General features: G+C 49.5%; 1 protein-coding gene across 5 annotated transcripts; it reads left to right on the forward strand.

The window, feature by feature from the left end:
- Positions 1-73: 73 nt before the first annotated feature.
- RAPSN (receptor associated protein of the synapse) lies at positions 74-20,603 on the forward strand. 5 transcript variants are annotated; one of them, XM_089914844.1, is made up of 8 exons: positions 74-10,892; positions 11,469-11,807; positions 17,072-17,230; positions 17,785-17,883; positions 17,960-18,082; positions 18,581-18,679; positions 19,631-19,830; positions 20,293-20,603. In XM_089914844.1, exons 1-8 carry the CDS (start codon positions 10,701-10,703, stop codon positions 20,363-20,365), a joined length of 1,284 nt encoding a protein of 427 aa, XP_089770970.1. In that variant the 5' UTR covers positions 74-10,700; the 3' UTR covers positions 20,366-20,603. The 5 variants fall into 5 exon arrangements, with proteins under 5 accessions (XP_089770970.1, XP_022448004.1, XP_089770966.1 ...); XM_022592296.2 differs by having other exon boundaries at positions 18,581-18,634; XM_089914840.1 differs by lacking the exon at positions 18,581-18,679.

A 20,603-nucleotide genomic window follows, 5' to 3' on the forward strand; every position in this document is an offset into this window, starting at 1 on the left:
GATTGTTGGGGTAGGTGGCAGCCGGGGGCTGGAGGGGTCGGCGGCACTCCTGAAGAAGGGGTGGGCGCCCCGGAATTACCTGTTAACATGCAGTGGGGCCACCCCAGGCTCCCGAAAGAGAATTTCTTCCAGAAAACTGCCTTCTCTATCATCCTGCATTCTTCTCAGCATCCCCGCTAATAGGGAGGCGCTTTAAAGTTTTTTGGCAGCCTTCATTTTTGTGCTTCTGTTGCCAGTAGTGGCTGCCACCTTGCAGAGCTAGCCCAGACCTGTGAGTGCGCGTCCCTTCCTGCTGTGGAGTTCCTGCACCTGGGGAGGCAGCCAGCGAGCACTGAGGCCCAGAGCGTGGGGCTCTTCCTCTCCAGGTCTTCAGCACTCCAGACCAAAGTGCTGCAGCTCCTTTCCCCTCATTTGGACCTCAGAACAGGGTCACAGAAGGGCATTTCTAAGATTTCTTGGGTTTACAACTCAGTAATTCTAGGTCACTCTCTGAGTGAGGCCCATACTTGGGCCTCCTCAAACCTCTGTGAACTGCAGATTTAGTCAGCCCCTGGGCCAGGAGTCCCAGGCCCTCTGGCTGAATTATAAGTTTGTCTGCTCCTTACCTGCCACTGCCATCCTCATCCTCCAGGAGGCCAGTCTTTGTGAAGCTGGCGCCTGTCTAGGGGCATGCAACCAGCAATGGCCTGTGGGTGGGCCAGGCCTCAACCTTCTCATCAGAGTCGCTCTGTGTGGGGTGTGTCTGGAGTAGCATTTCCCAGTGGGGGTTGTACTGGGTACTAGCCCATGAAATGTTTATGCAGTAATTGTCCTAGCTAATGTTCACTGACTGTTCACCACCATCCTAGTGCTGTGGGAAACACTCGATACACATTATATGCTCTAGTCTTTATAACGCCCCTGGGAGGGAGCTACGGTTTTCATCCCCATTTAGCAGATGAGCAAACTGAGGTTAAAAGAAACTGGGTTGTGGAATCCCGTGGTGGTCCAGTGGTTAAGACTCCGTGCTTCCACTGCAGGGGGCACGGTTTGATCCCTCTGGCCGGGGAACTCAGATAATAACCTGCATGCTGCATGGCATGGCCAAATAAATAAAAATAATAAAAATACTTTATTTGAAAAAAAAAATCGGGTTGTTTAAAAAACATTAATCCCCCCCCAAAAATAACTAAAGTTACTATTTTTTTATGCCATAAGTTTATTTACAGACGTATCTAGTATGTTGAGTTCAACAGTTTGATCCTTTTTTCAAAGAGAGTGCACCTCTTAAAATGCTCCTCTTCATATCTGTCTCATGGATTCCCCGCCCCCCGCCCCCACCCCCCCACCCAAGGGTTTGTGGGATCTTAGCCCCCGCACCAGGGATTGAGCCCCAGGTCCTCGGCAGTGAAAGCGCGGAGTCCTAACCACTGGACTGCCAGGGAATTCCCTCATGGATTATTTTTTAAGCAGTTGGTGTCTTACTATCAAGAAAGGTGCAGTAAATCGAGATCCAAAGTACAAAATCATCATAGCCAGTAACTGCCACTTGTCTTCCACTGAAAATGGCAGATTCTTCCCTGGACTCTCCTCTTAGTGGCTCCTACGGACCACAGAGGTTGTGAACCTCCAGATGCTCTATCCCAGGCGCAGAGACTGAAGGCAGAAGAAATGGCGGCAGCACACCAAGACCTCCTTCCCTCACGACCTTGTTCCCCTGTGTCCAAAGTTACTATTAGATTTCATTAAGTCTTTTTCCTACACACATTTTAAAAATAAGACTGGGATCAAACTAAAAAGAAATTGGGTTGCTCCTGGAAAGTGGTGTGCACTGAGAGTCAAACCAGGTCTGCCTGACTTCCAAGCCCTTTCTCTTAACTACTCCCAAGGAGAAGTAACTCTGTAAAAGCAAATCGGTGTGCTTTAGTTAACCTACACAGTCTCATCACACACGGTTTGCATGCTGTCCTCTAGGCTCTAGGGAAGGGAGCCTACAACTCTGTGGCTCCCTCGGTGGTGCATCATTTCAGCTTTGTCCTCAGAGTGACTGTCTCGGTGCTAAAGGGGTAACTCAGTGCTCCAAGTTGTCATAGTGCTCCTGCAAGGTGCCACTTCCCGTGAGGACTGGAGTGCTTCTTAAACGTCACTCCTGCCACACAGTTCTTTCCTAGATCTGTTGCCACCGAAGCTGTTCTTTACCTCGTGTTTATTTTAATTTTTTTTTTTTTTGCATTGTGGTAAAAATACATATAGCAATTTTCTATTTTAACCATTTTTAAGTAAACAGTTCAGTGACATTTAGTACATTCAGTGTTATACAACCATCACCACCTAATGTTTTAAATCAACTTGAAATCCACCTTTTATAATTTCACCTCATTCTGACCATTAGTATTTGTGAAGTTACAAGTTTGGTGTCCTAATTGTAGAATACACATTATTTAAAAATACACATTGGGGCTTCCCTGGTGGCACAGTGGTTAAGAATCCGCCTGCCAATGCAGGGGACACAGGTTCGAGCCCTGGTCTGGGAAGATCCCACATGCCCGCGGAGCAACTGGGCCCATGTGCCACAACTGCTGAGCCCGCGTGCCACAACTAGTGAAGCCCACACGCCTAGAGCCCGTGCTCTGCAACAAGAGAAGCCACTGCAATGAGAAGCCCACGCACCACAACGAAGAGTAGACCCCGCTCACTGCAGCTAGAGAAATCCCGTGCACAGCAACGAAGACCCAACTCAGCCAAAGATAAATAAACATTTTAAAAATGTAAAATAAAGTACACATTAAGGGACTTCCCTGACAGTCCAGTAGTTAAGACTCCACACTTCCACTGCACGGGGCACGGGTTCGATCCCTGGTTGGGGAACTAAGATCCCGCATGCCTAGCGGTGCGGCCAAAATAAAATACACATTAAGCTGCATAACCAGTATGTATAAAATGTCCATGGGGTGGCTTCTCAAAGAGATCTGTTTCACACTTTGGGGAATTGGGTCAGGGTGGAGAGTCAGGGGCTTCCGCATGGACTCCCTTCCCGTACCTGTTTCCTCTGTGAGTAGAGGGTGGTTGAACCAGAGATTGTCTCCCACTTAGCACAGATGTTCTGTAACTCACGATTGAGGTGGTAGATCTTCGTCTTAGGACTCCTGTATTCCTGAGATAGAACTTGATATAAAAATAGAATGAGGACTTCCCTGGGGGTCCAGTGGTTAAGACTGTGCGCTTCCAGTGCCAGGGACACAGGCTCGATCCCTGGTCAGGGAGCTAAAATCCCACATGCTGTGTGGTGCGGCCAGAAAAAAAAAAAAAAAAGGATGTTAAGTACAATTTGAATATCTTCCAGTTTAACATCATACTTAAAGGCTGTTGTTTCTCTTTACCAAATTTACCAAAAAAAGGGACTATGCCATAGGTACTATTTTTAACCTCAGAATTTAGACTTGTGCATCTTTATAATCATATATCTGTGTCTTAAACTATTTCTTCTAAAAACCCACATGCAGTCACCTTTTATCTTTGAATAGATTCCTTAGGCACCTAATTGCCACACTCCTGGTTCCCGGCTTACTGGCTTTCTCGGTCAGTACATGGCCTCCCTAACTCTCCCAGGTACTTTACATGCTGTGCTCACTTGAGCATCTCAGTCCCTGATGAAGAAAAGCCATCAGGAAGGAAATGAAAGAGCAAGTTTGTTCCTTCACCTCTGGGAATGTCAAACTAATGTCTGATAACATTGTCCTTCCAGGAGGGATCATAGATGGCTTTTTTTTGCACCTTCTGCCTTTTTCAAGCTCTTTCCTTCTCTCTGGGGAGTCCTTTCTAACCCCCCCCCGCCCCCGCCACCATCTGGTGTTTAATTTCTTCTGCATACATTGGCTTTCTCTTTACTGGTAAAGGCTCCAGCTGTTGAGAGGACTGTTGTTCTTTTCAATCAAAGTCAGATCTTGGGATGGGGAAGTGAACACATTTCAGCCGGGAACGGCTGTCCCGACACTCCTGCAGCCAAGTCTATAGGACCTTGGCCCTGCTTCCCTCCCCACACCCCCATCCCCCCAGGCAGGGTCCCAGTGACCTGAGGCCTCCTGAAGTTTTGGGTGTTTCTGTACTGTCTGATTGAGGTATAATTCACACACTATACAATTTGCCCACTTAAAGCATCCAGGTCTGGTGTGGGTTTTTTTGGTTTTTTGTGGGGGTTTTTTGCGGTACGCGGGCCTCTCACTGCTGTGGCCTCTCCTGTTGCGGAGCACAGGCTCCGGATGCGCAGGCTCAGCGGCCATGGCTTACGGGCCCAGCCGCTCCGCGGCATGTGGGATCCTCCCGGACCGGGGCACGAACCCGTGTTCCTTGCATCGACAGGCAGACTCTCAACCACTGCGCCACCAGGAAGCCCAGAGAGTTGGATTTTAACCCAGGTCACCCTGACTCCTGCAGAGCATATTCCTCTGGGAGTGAATGGTGGACCTTGGGGGCCCTGGTTTAAATTCCACCTTTAGAGTGGAGCTTCATGAAGGCAGGAACCATGTAAGTATTGTTCTTCACAAGAGCCTTAGGGGCTGGTAGATAATAAGCATCAAGGAGACGTTTAATGAGTGAGTAAATGAACAACTAAATATCAAAAGATGGCAGTTGCTTTTGTCCAAGAGCTTCCGGACATGCTTTTTTCCCCAACTACATTACATTCGAGTTTTATTTAGAAATTTCCATCCACTCCAGAAAGAAAGGGAATAACTTATTTTCACACCTGTTTATAGATTACTAGCTACCAGCCAGTACCCAGATTCTCTGTAGGCCCTCAGTGGCTGTGAAACAAATGATGGCCAAGTCCGTTAGAGCCACTTTCCAAGAATTCTGCTAATACAGCTTCCTGCCCCGTGAGGAAATTGGTGGAGGGGAACCTACGTGTGGTCCTCCAGCCCTGAGAGTGCCACCAGCCTGGTCATTCCTGAAGTGGAGAGTGCCCAGAGCCTGGGGCTTACATGACACAATGGCTTTTATTTTTTTAAGTTATTTTAAGGTTTGAGGGTTTTTTTTTTCCAAAACATAATGTTATAGACGAGGACTTAGCGTGTGGTGGGAAAGCTTGTGTTTAGGGGTCTTAATCTGATTATAATACCAGCTGTGTGACCTTGGGCAGGTGACTTGATTCAGCCTCAGATTCCTCACCTGCCAAATGGAAATGAAAACACCCACCCAGCAGGGCTGGGAAGATGAGAGAGTGCCTCCAACGTTTAGCACACTGCCACCCTTGGCAGACATGCTCATTCAAGTCGCTAACGACCCTAAGTACATCAGAGTTAACAGTGAGCATTTCCCCATCCCATAGCCCATTGATAACTGTCAAACAGATGGGGGAGTACGCTTCCAGAATTTCTCTCTATATACAAAAATATGTACACATATAATGATGCTTGCTAATAAAAATGAGATCATGCCTTAATGTACAGAATGTTTGCATTTTTTTTTTCAGTTACTTTGTCACGGGCACCCTTCCATCTGGACATGTACACTGGAAATCTACCATTTTCACTTTTAGAGACTACATAGCATTTCATGGTTTCTCAACGACTGTCCTATTGGACACAGGTTATTTCTAGATTTTTCACTACTATAAACTGTAAGAGCCAATTCAAGGAAGGCTCAGGAGGTCCATTAGAGGGGCATTAGTGCAACATCTTGTTTTCAAAGCAAGTTCTTATCGTCTCATTTGGTTTTCACAGAAATTTTGACAGAAAGGTAAAGCTCCATTTACAACTAGGAAAATGAATTTGTCGAGAGGGACAGATGTCCCAAGGATCCCGCTAATCTTGGCAGAAGGGGCCTGGGACTGTCCCCTCCAGTTACATTTGTTGTGCAGGGGCTATAAATGCAGGGGCCAGGCAGGTGAGGCAAGCCTGCGAAAGGAGGCCGATCTAAGATGACAAGTGACAGTTGGCTCAGTGTCAAGGCAAGAATAGCAAGAGGTGGGGACTGGGCGAACGAGAGACATTCTTGGTCTCTTGAGACCAGACACCAACCACTTGACTGGTTGACATGCAGACTCATGGGCCTGGGGATTGACTGAGCTTCCAGTCTTCAACAGAAGCAGGAAATGCTGATTCTTATATGAAATCTCCCAGATAACAAGTGTAGCCAACCAACGTGGAAATCATCAGCCCTTGAATGCCAGATTGTGAGCCCTGCTTCAGGCCCAAACTTCATTTTCTACTTTCGATTATAAAACGGGAATCTAAAGTGTACCAGGCCGCGTAGCTGGTACCTGACACAGCGGGCACTTGGAACAAGCCCCCAGGCTCCTGCTGTCCCGTGGCCCTGTGAGGTTAAGTGGCCCAGAAGAGACTCATTTTGTGACTCGCCCTCCCGGTTCTGGGGGCCTTTTGTCAGCCTTCATTGCTGGGCTTCGGTGAGCAAGGCCTGATTCCGTTCACCTTTTCCTTAGCCTTCTTTGTATACATTTCTTCTGCTCACCCAGGCCAGAGCCTTGGACAGCATTCCCAGTGGGCTTGGGTGTGTCCGATGAAAATCACTATGATTCCTGAAGACGGCTGTCCAGTTCCCCTTCACTTTTCTCCCTCTCCTCTTTTCCGGGACAGTATCATGGTTAAGAGTAGGACCACTAGAGTCACACTGCTTGGGTCCAGTCCCTGCTCTGTCTCTAGGTCACAGTGTGTGCTTGGGCAGGTCGCTTTACCTCTGTGTGCCTCCCAGTTATCTGTAAACTGGAAGAAATGCTCAGCTTAGGAAATGTTAGTTGTTACACTTCTGTTGGTTTCCTCACACTTTGCCAGGGGCTGTGCAGGTGCTGGTGGTACAAAGACCACACCCTTGCCCTAAAGGAGCATGACCTTGACCTAACTGTGTGCAGTGGTCAGCAAATTGCTGACTCTGGGGCAGAGGAAACTGTCAAGTTTTTGAGTTTTGCAATCATTCGCGTTCCCAGGTACCCGTAAGGCTGTGGTTCCAGATTCCTTTGGGATGCTGAGGCAAACTGCCCGCCTCCCTTCCCTCCTGTCAAAGACTCGACTCGAACTCGTGGCTGGACTATATCTGGCCTACAAATGGGAGAGAATCTGCTGGCTCTTCAGCACTTGCCCTGTGTGCCCAGCTTCCTTCCCCTCTGGAGGTTAACTTCAACCCAGGACCCACCTTCCCAGCTGAGAGGAAGATCCCAGCCAACTCTCCTGTGTCAGTGGCTCCCCGACTCTCCCCCGCTTTCCCAGCTTCCTGTGGTCCCGGTTCAAGAGCACGTCCCCTGGGGCGTCCCGGTATCCTTGTCGAGTCCCAAGGGCCCCTCCTCCATCCCCTCGACCTATGCTGAGCATGCACCCCCGCCCCACTCCCAGATTGCCCCACTCTGGACCCATTTTGCTCGCAGTAAACAGGAAGTCATCTCTGCCTCTACTCAGTTTCCCCAGGACGAGGCAGACATGGCAGATCGGCTGTAAGCCTGGAGCGGTTGCTTTAAATTTCAAAATTAAATTTTCACTTCTCCCCTTTTTTTCCCCATTAATTTAACATATTTATTGAGTGGCCACTGTGTGCCAGGTCTTGCTCTGGAGACATAGTCAGTGATGAATGAGATGAAGTCCCTGCCCACACATCTGAGTGGGGGAAACAGGCACTAAGCCAGTAACCTCATTAATGAATATGGTAAATCTTGTATCAGAATGGAATGTAATTCTCTATGAGTGTAATAATAAGCTGATCCACCTCAACTAGGACTTAACTGGGCAGAATGTCAGGGTAGGGACCACGAGGGGCAAAGGCCCTGGGGCAAACAGGTTGGCAGTTCCTCACAAGTTGAACACAGAGTTACCTGTGACCCAGCAATTCCACTCCTAGGTATATACCCAAGACATATGAAAACGTGTCCACGTGAAAACTTGTACATGAATGTTTATAGCATCCTTATTCATAATAACCAAAAAGGGAAACAACCCAAATGTCCATCGACTAATGAATGGATAAACAAAATGGTGTATTGAATACTATTCAATGAATAGTACAATGAATACTATATAGCCATAAAAAGGAATGAAGTTCTGATTCATGCTACAATATAGATGAACCTTAAAAACATTATGCTGAGTGAAAGAAGCCAGTCACAAAAGGCCATATGTTGTATGATTCCATTTATATGAAATGTCCAGAATAGACAAGTCCATAGAAAGTAGATTGTGGTTGCAGAGGTTGTATTCGTTTGCTCAGGCTACCGTAACACTGTGCGACAGACTGGAGGGCTTAAACAATAGAAACTTATTTTCTCACAGTTCTGGAGGCCGGAAGTCAGAGATCAAGGTGTTAAAAGGGTGGGTTTCATTCTGAGGCCTCTCTCCTTGGCTTGTTGATGACACTCTTTTTCCTCCTCTGTGTGTCTATGTCCTGATCTCTTCTTATGACACTAGTCATATTGGATCAGGGCCCCCTCTAATGACCTCATTTTACCTTTTTAGAGATGGTGTCTCCAGGAGATTCCCTGGCCGTCCAGTGGTTAGGACTCCGTGCTCTCACTGCAGAGGGCCCGGGTTCGATCCCTGGTCAGGGAACTAAAATCCCACAAGCCAGGTGGCACAGCCAAAAAAAAGACGGTGTCTCCAATAAGGCCCATTACGAGGTTGGGGGGTGCGGTCTACATATCAACACCAACATATGAACGGGGGCACAATTCAGCACCCCATAACACGAAGGAATGGGGGGTGACTGCTAATGAGCACAGGACTTCTTTTCAGGGTGATGAAAATGTTCTGATATTAGAAATTTGTGCTGATCAATGTACAAATTTGTGAATACAGGCACACCTCGAAAATACTGCAGGTTTGGTCCGGGACCACCACAGTAAAGCGAACATCACAATAAAGCAAGTCACATGAAGTTTTTGGTTTCCCAGTGCATATAAAAGTTATGTCTGTGCTATATTGTAGTCTATTAAGTGTGCAATAGCATTATGTCTAAAAACACAATGTTCAGACCTAAACTAAAAAATCTTTTATTGCTAAAAATGCTAACCATCCTCTGAGCCTTCAGTGAGTCATTGTAGTAACATCAAAGATCACTGATTGCACCTCACCATAAGAAACATAATAATAATGAAAGAGCTTGACATATGATGAGAATTGCCAAAAGAGAATCGCCAAAATGTGACACAGAGACAAGAAGCGAGCATATGTTGTTGGAAAAACGGTGCCGATAGACTTGCTCGACGCTGGTTTGCCACAAATCTTCAATTTGTGAAAAACGAAATATTTGCAAAGTGCAATAAAACGAGATATGCTTGTATACTAAAAGCCAGTGTCCACTCTGAAAGGACAAATTTGCCCTGGGGCAAGAAGGAGTCTGGTTTGCAGAGAGGGAAGAGAAAGATGGGGTGAGTCAAGCTGGTGGAGATGGCAGGAGCCTCTCTCAACCCCATGAGCCCCAGTACTTCACTGGTCTGCTCCCTATACAAGACTTTGCCCTTCTCCACTGTGTCTGGCATTAAAACTCATTGTAAGGGACCCTTTCAAACTGGGACTGGGATTGGAATTGGGTATCTTTTAAACCTTCAAAGGGCAACTTCTGTTCCTCATGGGCAGTTTGCCATGGAGCATACAGACGCAGCTCTAGATAACCTCTTGCTTATTGTCACATAGTGTTTCCTGTGTGTCAGGCAGGCACTGTTCTAAGTCCTTGTCAATTACTAAGTCATTTAGTTCCAGCAGTCCAGTAAAGGGACTTCCCTGCAGTCCAGTGGTTAAGACTTCGCCTTCCAATGCAGGGGGTATGGGTTCGATCCCTGGTCAGGGAGCTAAGGTCCCACATGGCTCGTGGGCAAAAAGCCAAAACATAAAACAGAAGCAATATTGTAACAAATTCAATAAAGACTTTAAAGAATGGTCCACATGGAGAAGAAAGAAATCTTAAAAAAAAAAAAAAATCCAGTAAAGTAGGAACCATTATTCTCCTGCCCAAAGTCACGGTGCCCATGCAGATAATAAACGGCAGAGTCAGAATTCAAACCCTGGCAGCCTGGCTCCAGGGTCCACGCTGTTACCCACCCCACTGTGGGGCTCCTAGCAAGCCTGTGGGTTAGGGCTTGTTAGCCTATTGCAGCCTCAATTTACAGATGAGGAAACTGAGGCCCAGAGAGGTGAACGACTTGTGGCTGGGGTGGGGCTGTGAGGACACTTTGGGATGGTGTGGGCACGTGCACGGGTAAGGGACCTCGGCGCCCAGTGACTCACAGGAACAGAGCCTGGGGTCGGTGGGTCTGGGGGGAAGGTTGTGATGGGGAGAGGCCCCAGCCTCCCTGCTGCCTGTGTGCCCAGCCTCATCCCTGCTTCTTCCAGCTCTCAGCCCACCCCTGGGGGCGGCTCCTTGGCAAGGCTGCGGGGAGGGCCTGCCCAGCCAGGAGGCTCAGGGCCAGTGTCAGAGGTGCTGAAGAGACGCCCAAGGGGATGCCTGGGGGGGCAGGCACCTTCCTCCCAGCTCGGGGGTGGGTGTGGCAGAGGCCCCGCGTGACCTTGTGGCTGACATTCCTTGGCGGCCACGTGGCCCCAACTGGCAGGGACAGCTGCGGACAGCGACGGACCAGCTTTGTTCGCAGGGTGGCGCCTGCTCTCCATCCAGGCCCTGCTCCTTCTGAGGGCTTGGTGGGCAGCTGGCGCTCTGCGGCCCCCTCCATGAGTGTCTAGAGGCACGGAGCCACCAGGGTCTCTCTGGAGGGGGCTCGGGGCGCTGGGAGGATGGGGCAGGACCAGACGAAGCAGCAGATCGCGAAGGGGCTCCAGCTGTACCAGTCTAACCAGACAGAGAAGGCGCTGCAGGTGTGGACGAAGGTGCTGGAGAAGAGCTCGGACCTCGTGGGGCGTTTCCGCGTGCTGGGCTGCCTGGTCACGGCCCACTCGGAGATGGGCCGCTATAAGGAGATGCTGAAGGTGGGAGCGCCGCGGCCGGGCTGGGAGGGCGGGGCCGGGGCGAGATTTCTCCCAGGCCTCCCAGCCCCCCTCCTGCCTCCTCAGGCTCCCCTGTATCCCATAGGCTAGTGGCTGGGGCCTGAGGCCCTGAATCCACTGGGTCTTGGCTTTGGATTTGGGCCTGTGGCCTTGAACTCTGGTGTCTGAAGCTCTGAGACTGAGGTTCTAAGCCTCAGGGTTCGGGGAGCTGAAGGCCAGGTCTCAGAGTCGAGGTTCCAGCCTTCCTGTTTGGGGTTCTGAGTATGAGCCTAGGGGGCGCTGGCTCCAGGTTTGAGGCTGCGGATGGGTGGGTGGTGGAGACTGCAGACCTAGGCTCAGGATGGAGAGGTGGAAGCTGTGGGTCTGGGTTTGGGAGGTGGAGGCTCCTGGGCTGCAGCTTCTGGGGCTTCTGGGACTGGGGAGCAGGGAGCGCATCTGAGGCCGGGGGTGGACGCTCTGGGCCTGAGGCTTTGGGCTGTGAGGCTTGGAGGGACGGAGGCTCGGGTCCCAGGCTCAGGGTCCAGGCTGACGCTCCCGGCCTGCCACCCTGGCGGGCAGTTTGCTGTGGTACAGATCGACACGGCTCGGGAGCTGGAGGATGCCAACTTCCTCCTGGAGAGCTACCTGAACCTGGCGCGCAGCAACGAGAAGCTGTGCGAGTTTCACAAGACCATCTCCTACTGCAAGACCTGCCTCGGCCTGCCCGGCACCCGGGCAGCCACCCAGCTCGGAGGCCAGGTCAGCCTGAGCATGGGCAACGCCTTCCTGGGCCTCAGCCTCTTCCAGAAGGCCCTGGAGAGCTTCGAGAAGGCCCTGCGCTATGCCCACAACAACGATGACACCATGCTCGAGTGCCGTGTCTGTTGCAGCCTGGGCAGCTTCTACGCCCAGGTCAAGGTGGGCCCGGCCCCCCAGGGAGGGTGGTAGAGTCTCGGGCTCGCTGAGAGTCTCCCGTGAGCCACGCTCCCTGTTGCATCACCTCATTTAGCCCTCCCATTTAGGTAGCGATGAGGCAGACGAAAGCCTGGGAGGGAAAAGACAGCCAGGAAGTAAAGACATGGCCAGGCAGGGCAGAGCCAGAATTCAAGCCTTGATCTGTCTGACTTCCTGGGGGAATGGGAAGCTCCTATGTGAGGACAGGCCGTGAACCTGTACTGCCACGTGTTTGCTGTGTGATCTTGGGCAAGTCACCTCTCCTCTCTGAACCTATGAAATGAAGGAGAATGAAACCCACTTTACAGCGTGGTTGTAAGGATTCATTCATCAAATATGTACTGAGCATCTATGATATCCCAGACACTGTTGGCCTAGGGTGCAACAGTGAAAACAACAGCCAAGTCCATGGGTTCTCATGAACCTTGCATTCTAGCTGGGGGAGAGAGACAAATAAATGCAATCAGCAAATCAAGTATACAGCATGGTGGAAAGTGCCTAGGAAAAAGGCGAGCAGGGAAAGGGGGTTAGAAGTGCTGAGGATGAGGTGTTGCAATTTCAAACAGGGTGGTTGGAAGGCCTTGTAGAGGTGATGTCTGATGTCTTGGAAGAAATGAGAGGGTGAACCATGCAGAAATCTGGCAAAAGAATGAAAAAGAGGGAACAGTTAAAGCACAGCTCTGCCCTTGGGGGACCTTACCCAGTATGTTCCAGGAAGGATGGAGGCCAGCATGGCTGCAGCAGGTGTGTGAGAAGAAGGTAGGCGGTGGTGGAGTCAGAGAGGTAAGGGGGAAGGGAGATGGCAGATTGAGAAGAAACTGATGGGGTCAATGACCTCAGACTTTTGGTCCTGAGCATTTGCTCTCTTTCCCCCTAGGCATCTAGGCCCATGGGGGATGTTAGTGCCTGGCACATAGTAGATGCTTAAAAAATCCTGGAGAGTGTAAATGCTGATGGATCAGAGGTGGAAGTATGAGGAAGTGAGAGTCATCCACGACCACACTGAGGATTTTGTTTTCAGCAACCAGATGTATGCGGAAGCCATTCAGTGAGATGCAATAGGATTGGAGAGGGATAGGGGTGTTTTATAACCTTTTTTATTATGAAGAAAATTAACCATGCAGGAAAGCAGAATAATATAATGAATCTCCATATACCCACTACTTAGATTTAACAATTATTAATATTTTGCCATATTTGACTTACATATTTTTCACTGAAGTGTTGTGATACAAAATTATAGACATCATGATTTTTTTTTTTTTTTGTGGTACGCGGGCCTCTCACTGTTGTGGCCTCTCCCATTGCGGAGCACAGGCTCCGGACGTGCAGGCCCAGCGGCCACGGCTCACGGGCCCAGCCGCTCCGCGGCATGTGGGATCTTCCCAGACCAGGGCACGAGCCCACGTCCCCTGCATCGGCAGGCAGACTCTCAACCACTGTGCCACCAGGGAAGCCCCATCATGATGTTTTACCCCGAAGTAATTCTGTGTGCATTTCTGAAAAAAAAAAAAAAAAGACCATTTTCTGATATAAGGACACTTTCTTACATAATCACGATACTATTTATCACACACACCATATTGAACAATTATCTCTTAAATTTCTCTACTTATCCTGAAAATATGCCTTTATCCTCGGCTTGTTTGAATTGGAATACAAACAAGAACCACACATTGCAGTGGTTATTATGTCTCCCGAGTCTCTTTCTATAGAGAATTCCTACCCTTCCCTTTATTTTCCATGGTTTATTGAGGAAGCCGGATTAATTGCCTTGTACAATGTTCCATCTCATTGTCTCATTGCTTCCTCAAGGAGTCATGTAAGTTGTTTCTTTGTCTCCATGACTCTCTATGAACTAGAACTTACATAATGACTTGGTAAGATTTAGGTCACGCATTTTTGGTGAGAATACTATACAAGTGAGGCTGCGTGCTTCATATCACATCATATCGGTAGTTAAGGGAGTGACCACCTGATCCCACTGTTTTCAATCGTGCTGTCTTCCTTTCACGACCAGTAGGTTAACTTGTGGGGTGACACTTTGGCTGTGAATATTCAGTTCTGCAACAACATTTTCCGTAATGGTTTGAGCATCCATTGATGTTTGTTGCCTGAATCAATTCTTTCATTTCAACTCTCAGGAAATGGTGATTTCCAAGTTCTATCATGCCTTCTGCAATTATTAGCTGGGATTTTTCTATAAGGGAGAACTTTCCCTCTTTAACTGGAGCTAGTTGATTACGCTGAAATACAGTTCCTTAAGGAAAGGCAGAATAAATACTTTTTCCCTTTCCTTTAATTACCACTTTCCAGAATAATGAGTTGATGTGATAGTTGCCTTCAATGATCACACTTACTTGTTTTGCTTCCTCTTTTTGTAGTATCGTTGTGAAATCATGGATTTAAAAAAATATTCAGTACTCGTCAGTCAGTTGCAATCATTGTTCCTTTTGATGCTCGATTATCTTAATTTTAGTCAGTGGAATTCTCTTCAGTATGGCTACTGTGTCCTTTTGACGAGACTTCATTTAGTCTTTGAAAGAAAGCATTCTTGTTTTCTGCCACAATAGCCTGTCCCACACTCGTTTTCTATACTGTCGTCCCTCGGTATCTGCGGAGGATTGGTTCCAGGATCCCCCAGGACACCCAAATCCGGGAGTGCTCAAGTCTCTTATATAAAATGGTGTAGTATTTGCATAAAATCTACATACATTCCCTCCACCCCATACTTTAACTCATCTCTAGATTACTTATAATAATACCTAATACAATGTAAATGCTATGTAAATATAAACTGGTGTGTGGCAAATTCAAGTTTTGCTTTTTCGGAACTTTCTGGATTTTTTCCCCCCAATAGTTTCAACCGTCGGTTGGTTGAATTCAAGGATGTGGAACCCTCGAATCCAGAGGGCCCACTCTATTTCCTGCTCCAAACCTGGAGCCAGCCATTCCTCCGGGTCCTTTTTTAGTAGGAAATGGTATTTAAAGACCAAACGTGGGCTCTCAGGATGCTCGCGGCTACTGGGTTGTTGTTGCTACTAAATCTCTTCTGTTGTGAGGACAACTGGACTTTATACTGATATTTCCAATTCAAATCCAATGTTTCAGGATTTTTCTTAATTTATTTCAGACTTGATTCTCTTTTCTCTTAGACTGAAAATCTTGGTTTCTAAATATTTACTTTATCCTACAAAGTACATAAAAGAATTTCAAAAGACAATACCAATATTGTCTTACTCAAAAAAAAAAAAAAATGACGAATGAGGTTTGATTTCTTTGCCATTCTTTTGTCTTTATAATATATCCCACTGTGACTGAACTGTTCAAGTATATATTTTAAGGTCCTTTGAAATAATAACTTTTCTGTATGGCTATATTAATATATACAATATATAATATAAAATATATTAATATATATTATAAAACAATCGTAATATACTATGATAGAATATTATAATATACCTTGATTGTATTATAATATATACTTATGATTAGAATTGATTGTAATATTAATATAATGATATACATTAAGGTCATTTGTTTCCATTTTCTATTTTTAGGGTTTTTAAAATTAAATTTAATATTTTACAGTCTGTAAAACATTTACATGGCTTCAAGTTAAAAAGTACATAGTAGGGACTTCCCTGGTGGTCCAGGTGAGACTCCGTGCTCCCAATGCGGGGGCCCCCAGGTTCGGGCCCTGGTCGGGGAGCTAGATCCCGCATGCGTGCCGCAACCGGGAGTCTGCATGCCCCAACGAGGATCCCACGTGCCACAGCTAAGACCCGGTGCAGCCAAAAATAAATAAATAAATAATAAATTAATTAATAAAAAGTACATAGTACAAATTAAGTATGTTAGGAACAGGTTTTTATTGGGGTTACTGAGAGTTCTCTTTTGGTCATATTAACTTGTTAGATATTAAATAAAAATTCAAATAGGTTTTCTACAAAGAAGAACAGAGAAGTGGGGCTGTAGCTAAACGGGACATGAGGTCGAAGAAGGTTATTTGATTTTTTTGTTTTGTTTTGTTTTTCAAATGAGATAAGAAATGCCAGGCTGTGATTTTACGTTGATAGGAATGATTCAGTAGAAAGAGACTGGGGAGGGGGTTCCAGAGCCCACATGGAGGGGGTCATATTTAATTTGATAGGAGCAGGGAGTAGCAGGAAAGGAGGCAGTGTGGGAACAGATCTGGTGGGTTTGACGGATAAGGTGGATAAGGGAGCTCCTCTCTGATTTTCTTCTCTTTTTTTAAAAATAGTTAAGTTATTTATTTGTTTATTTTTGGCTGCGTTGGGTCTTTGTTGCTGTGCGCGGGCTTTCTCTAGTTACAGCGAGCGGGGGCTACTCTTCGCTGAGGTGCACGGGCTTCTCATTGCGGTGGCTTCTCCTGTTGTGGAGCATGGGCTCTAGGCGCGCAGGCTTCAGTAGTTGTGGCGCACAGGCTAAGTAGTTGTGGCATGCGGGCTCAGTAGTTGTGGCTCGCAGGCTCTGGAGGGCAGGCTCAGTAGTTGTGGTGCACGGGCTTAGTTGCTCTGCGACATGTGGGATCTTCCTGGACCAGGGCCCCTGCATTGGCAGGCGGATTCTTAACCACTGCGCCACCAGGGAAGTCCCTCTTCTGTTTTCTTAATGGTGCATGCATAAGGTGAGCTCATGTGCTAATAATGGACAGGTTGAGAAGACATTTGGAACTCTGAGGAGAAAGAAAGGTGAGAGGATGATTTCTTTGCCTCAGTGAGTCTGTCCCAATGTTTTTTGAGCTGACTGTGCTGGCAGTCACCGAACATTCAGTGATGACTGGGTGCCAGGGGGCAAACTCCAGTGGGGTTGGAGTGGGCTCTGATATCCCCACCACCACCCTTCTGTGTGTCTCTGAAGCCGAGGGGCCCAACTGGGACTGGGTGAGAGGAGAAGCCAACTGTATTTTCTTCCTTCTCATTCATTCGTTCATTCATTCATTCATTCAATAAACACTTTAGGCTAAGTGCCAGGAACTGTGCTAGGCTCTTGCCATACATCGGCAAACCAGATGAAAACCCCTGTGTTCATGGAGCCCACACCTGTGCACTGGCTGTTCCCTCTGTCTGGATCACTCTTTCCCTGGACACCAGAATGAATGCATGAATGAATGAACACGCGGTGGAGCGTTCCACTTAGGGGCAGCTCCTGCCATTCAGTGTGCCCCCTCCCAGCCCACCCCCTCCCTGTGTCCCCTGCAGGACTACGAGAAAGCCCTGTTCTTCCCCTGCAAGGCTGCAGAGCTCGTCAACGACTATGGCAAAGGCTGGAGCCTCAAGTACCGGGCCATGAGCCAGTACCACATGGCTGTGGCGTATCGCCTGCTGGGCCACCTGGGCAGTGCCATGGAGTGCTGTGAGGTGGGGCAGCAGGGAATGGGGGCAGTTAGAGGGTGGTAGTGTAGGCAGGGTCTGGGCCCAGTGCCTCTTCCTGCCAACTCAGCCCACTGAGGCCCCCAAGCCTTGCCCCTGGCCCCTCCTCTCTACAGCTGAGCCCCTGAAGGATGTGTTTGCTCCCCAGTCCCCCTGCCCCAAACCTCATTCCCTTCTAGTCTGTTTTCAGGGGAGAGCACTTCCTTCTGCCCCCCAACCCCTGCCAAAAAAAGTGCCCTTATGGGGCACTTCAAGTAGGAAGAGAGCCAGTCTCTGGAGTTCCACTGATCTGGGTTCGAATCCCAACTTTGCCACTTAATAACCTGGTGACCTTGGTCAAGTCACTTCTCTTCTCAGAGCCTCAGTTTCCAGTGCTGTCAGACCTCAGTGGTTCAGTGCATGGGCCTCAGCACCGTGAAAGGTGTATTGGGCTCTGAGGATGTTGGTGACCCTGGACTGCCCATCAGAGGGGCCCAATGGGTGAAGGCACCCCAGTGGTGGGGGGCAGACAAGCAGGTCTGAGTGACCGGCCTCTGTCACAGGAGTCTATGAAGATTGCACTGCAGCATGGGGACCGGCCACTGCAGGCACTCTGCCTGCTCTGCTTTGCTGACATCCACCGGAGCCGTGGGGACCTGGAGGTGAGGTCACCGGGATGCAGGGGGAGGTGGTGCGAGCCTGGCCTGGCCTGACTCCACCCCTGACCTGGCTGTGCAGACAGCCTTCCCTAGGTACGACTCTGCCATGAGCATCATGACCGAGATTGGAAACCGCCTGGGGCAGGTACAGGTGCTGCTGGGTGTGGCCAAGTGCTGGGTGGCCAGGAAGGCGCTGGACAAGGTGAGGTGGACCCCTTTCCTGCAGCTCCCAGCTCTCCCCAGTGCTCCCACTTGAGGCCAGTAGGTCAACCAACAATGTGTGGGTCTGGTTCTGGGCTGGACTCTTTCAGACACTTTGTCTAACATCAGCCTCACCCCAGTCCCATGAGGCCAGGGGATTCCAGATCATTTTCCAGGCTCAGAGAAGGTCCATGACTTGCCCAGTCCAACAGCTAGTAAAGGGCTAGGCCTGGGGTTTGCACTCAGGACACTTTAACTGCCTCCTATGATTTCACGACACCTCGTGAAATAGGAATGTTCTTCCCATTCTATATCTGAGTAAACTGAGGCAGCTCTGGTGACTGTACCCCAGCCTTTTCCTCTTACCTTCACACACAGGGCAGCTGCCCACCGGTGCTGCCCTCCCCAGACCCACCCCTCCCTACCCCTTCCTTCCCTGTGAGCTAAGGCCTCTGTCGGACAGCTCTGCCTGCAGCCCTGGCCTGTGCTCATCTTCCAGGCTCTGGAGGCCATCGAGAGAGCCCAGGACCTGGCCGAGGAGGTGGGGAACAAGGTCAGAGCTGAGTCCGTCTGCTGGGTCTGGAGTCAAGAGCCCAAGGTGGGATCTTGGGTGCGTGGGGAGGCCCCCCTGAGCCTGCTCATGCACTGAGCCTCTCCTGATCTCCAGGAGCCGCCCCCATCATCCCCAGACCCTGGCTGTTTCTCTTCCACCCAGAGAGCACTTCGGAGGGCAGGGCAAGAATTCCATAGCTCAGGGGATATCAGAATTCCTCAGAGGTTTCTTGATGGTCATTAAAACTCCTAACAGTGGCCTCCACTCATACAGAGGTGGGCATCACGGGGCTCTTCTAGGTATCGGTTCCAGGCCTCAGTGGCTCCCTGCAAGGTGGGTACAGCAAGCCCCATTTTACAGATGAGGAAAGTGAGGCTCAGAGATGTGCTAACTCCAAAGCCCGTGTTCCTTTCATAGTATATGTGGCCCCTCCAAATTTGATAATCATATCCAAACCTTTAAATGTTGAAAATAACCTCAGTGTTTCTCAAAGTCTTCTAGAAGATGTGCATTTCTCAGGGATCAGGTGCACAGTCCAATTAACATGCTAAATATATGTGCCTTGGCTGGATGATGCCTGCTCCGGTTTACTCAGATCTCTCGGGCTCTTCAGAAGTGCTGATGAGCTGCTGCGTGTATTTAATTAACAAAAACAGGAAAGAAAATTAATTATTATGAGGTCAGTGCAGCAGGTTTGGTCAATAAAATCCTTCAAAAACATGGAATCCCCAGCGGGTTCTAGGAGTAAGGATCACCCATCTCACCTACCTCCTTTCTGCGTGAGGGGAAACCAAGGCCCAGAAAGGGCAGGACGTTTTTCCTAGGCCCACCAGCAAGGCAGGAATGCAGCCAGGACAGGAGCCCTGTGTACTGACCACCTGGCGGCCCTGTGGGGAGAGCTTCTTGGGCTGGGCAAGGAGGGAAGCAGGGCAGCTGCTCACTGGCACTGACTTGTCTCATCCCCACGTCCCGCTCTCCTGGCCGCACCGGCCCCAGCTGAGCCAGCTCAAGCTTCACTGCCTGAGCGAGAGCATCTACCGCAGCAGAGGTCTGCAGCGGGAGCTGCGCGCCCACGTCGTGCGCTTCCACGAGTGCGTGGAGGAGACAGAGCTCTACTGCGGCCTGTGCGGCGAGTCCATAGGCGAGAAGAATAGCCGGCTGCAGGCTCTGCCCTGCTCCCACATCTTCCACCTCAGGTGAGTGCCCCGCCGGTGGGCACGAGGCATTCGGGGCCTCCCTGGGGCCTAGTCACAATAGTGATACGAACAGCAAAGACTTACACAGTGCTTTCGGCATCCCATGCCCGTTCCAAGCGTTTCCTATTAACTCACTGAATCCTCCCAGTAGCCCTATGAGGTGGATGTTCTATTATTCTCCCCAAAGAGGGCCAGAGAGGCATCTCAAAGGTCATGGGATTTAGATGCCCAGGGCCAGAGCTGCCCCCATCACAACCTCCTGACTCCCAGCCCAGGCTCTGCCCTGGAGGCATCCCCAAGGCAGAGTGCGAGGGGCCAGCAGGGCTGCTGGCAGGAGCCTGGGGTGGGGGGGGGGGCGCTGTGGATACCTCCTGCACCTGCAGAAGAAGGGGGAGGAGAGAGGGCCAGGCCCAGGATGGGAGGACAGGCCCACTGAGTGGACAGGGCCCTTTGCTTCCCAAGGTGCCTGCAGAACAACGGGACGCGGAGCTGCCCCAACTGCCACCGCTCATCCATGAAGCCTGGCTTTGTGTGACCCCATCAGGTCATGAGCTTCTGCCTCGCCTCCCCTGCTCCTTCTCTAGCCTCACGCTGAAGGCCGCCCTGACCGGCTGCACCTCCAGTACCTGTTTACTCCTGGGGCAGCTTCCAGGGCCTCCTCTGGCCTCAGCCAGGGCATGGGGCCTGCCCACTGCTGCTCCTCCAGGCCCGGCTGCCCTCCCCCACCTCTCTGTACTTTGCTCTTTACAGAAAAATAAACTGTTTGTACCTGG

The sequence above is a fragment of the Delphinapterus leucas genome, chromosome 7 (assembly GCF_059928025.1).
Source record: "Delphinapterus leucas isolate spDelLeu-1000000601 "Yukka" chromosome 7, BTC_Dleu_Yukka2, whole genome shotgun sequence".
In the NCBI taxonomy this organism is placed as follows: Eukaryota; Metazoa; Chordata; class Mammalia; order Artiodactyla; family Monodontidae; genus Delphinapterus; species Delphinapterus leucas.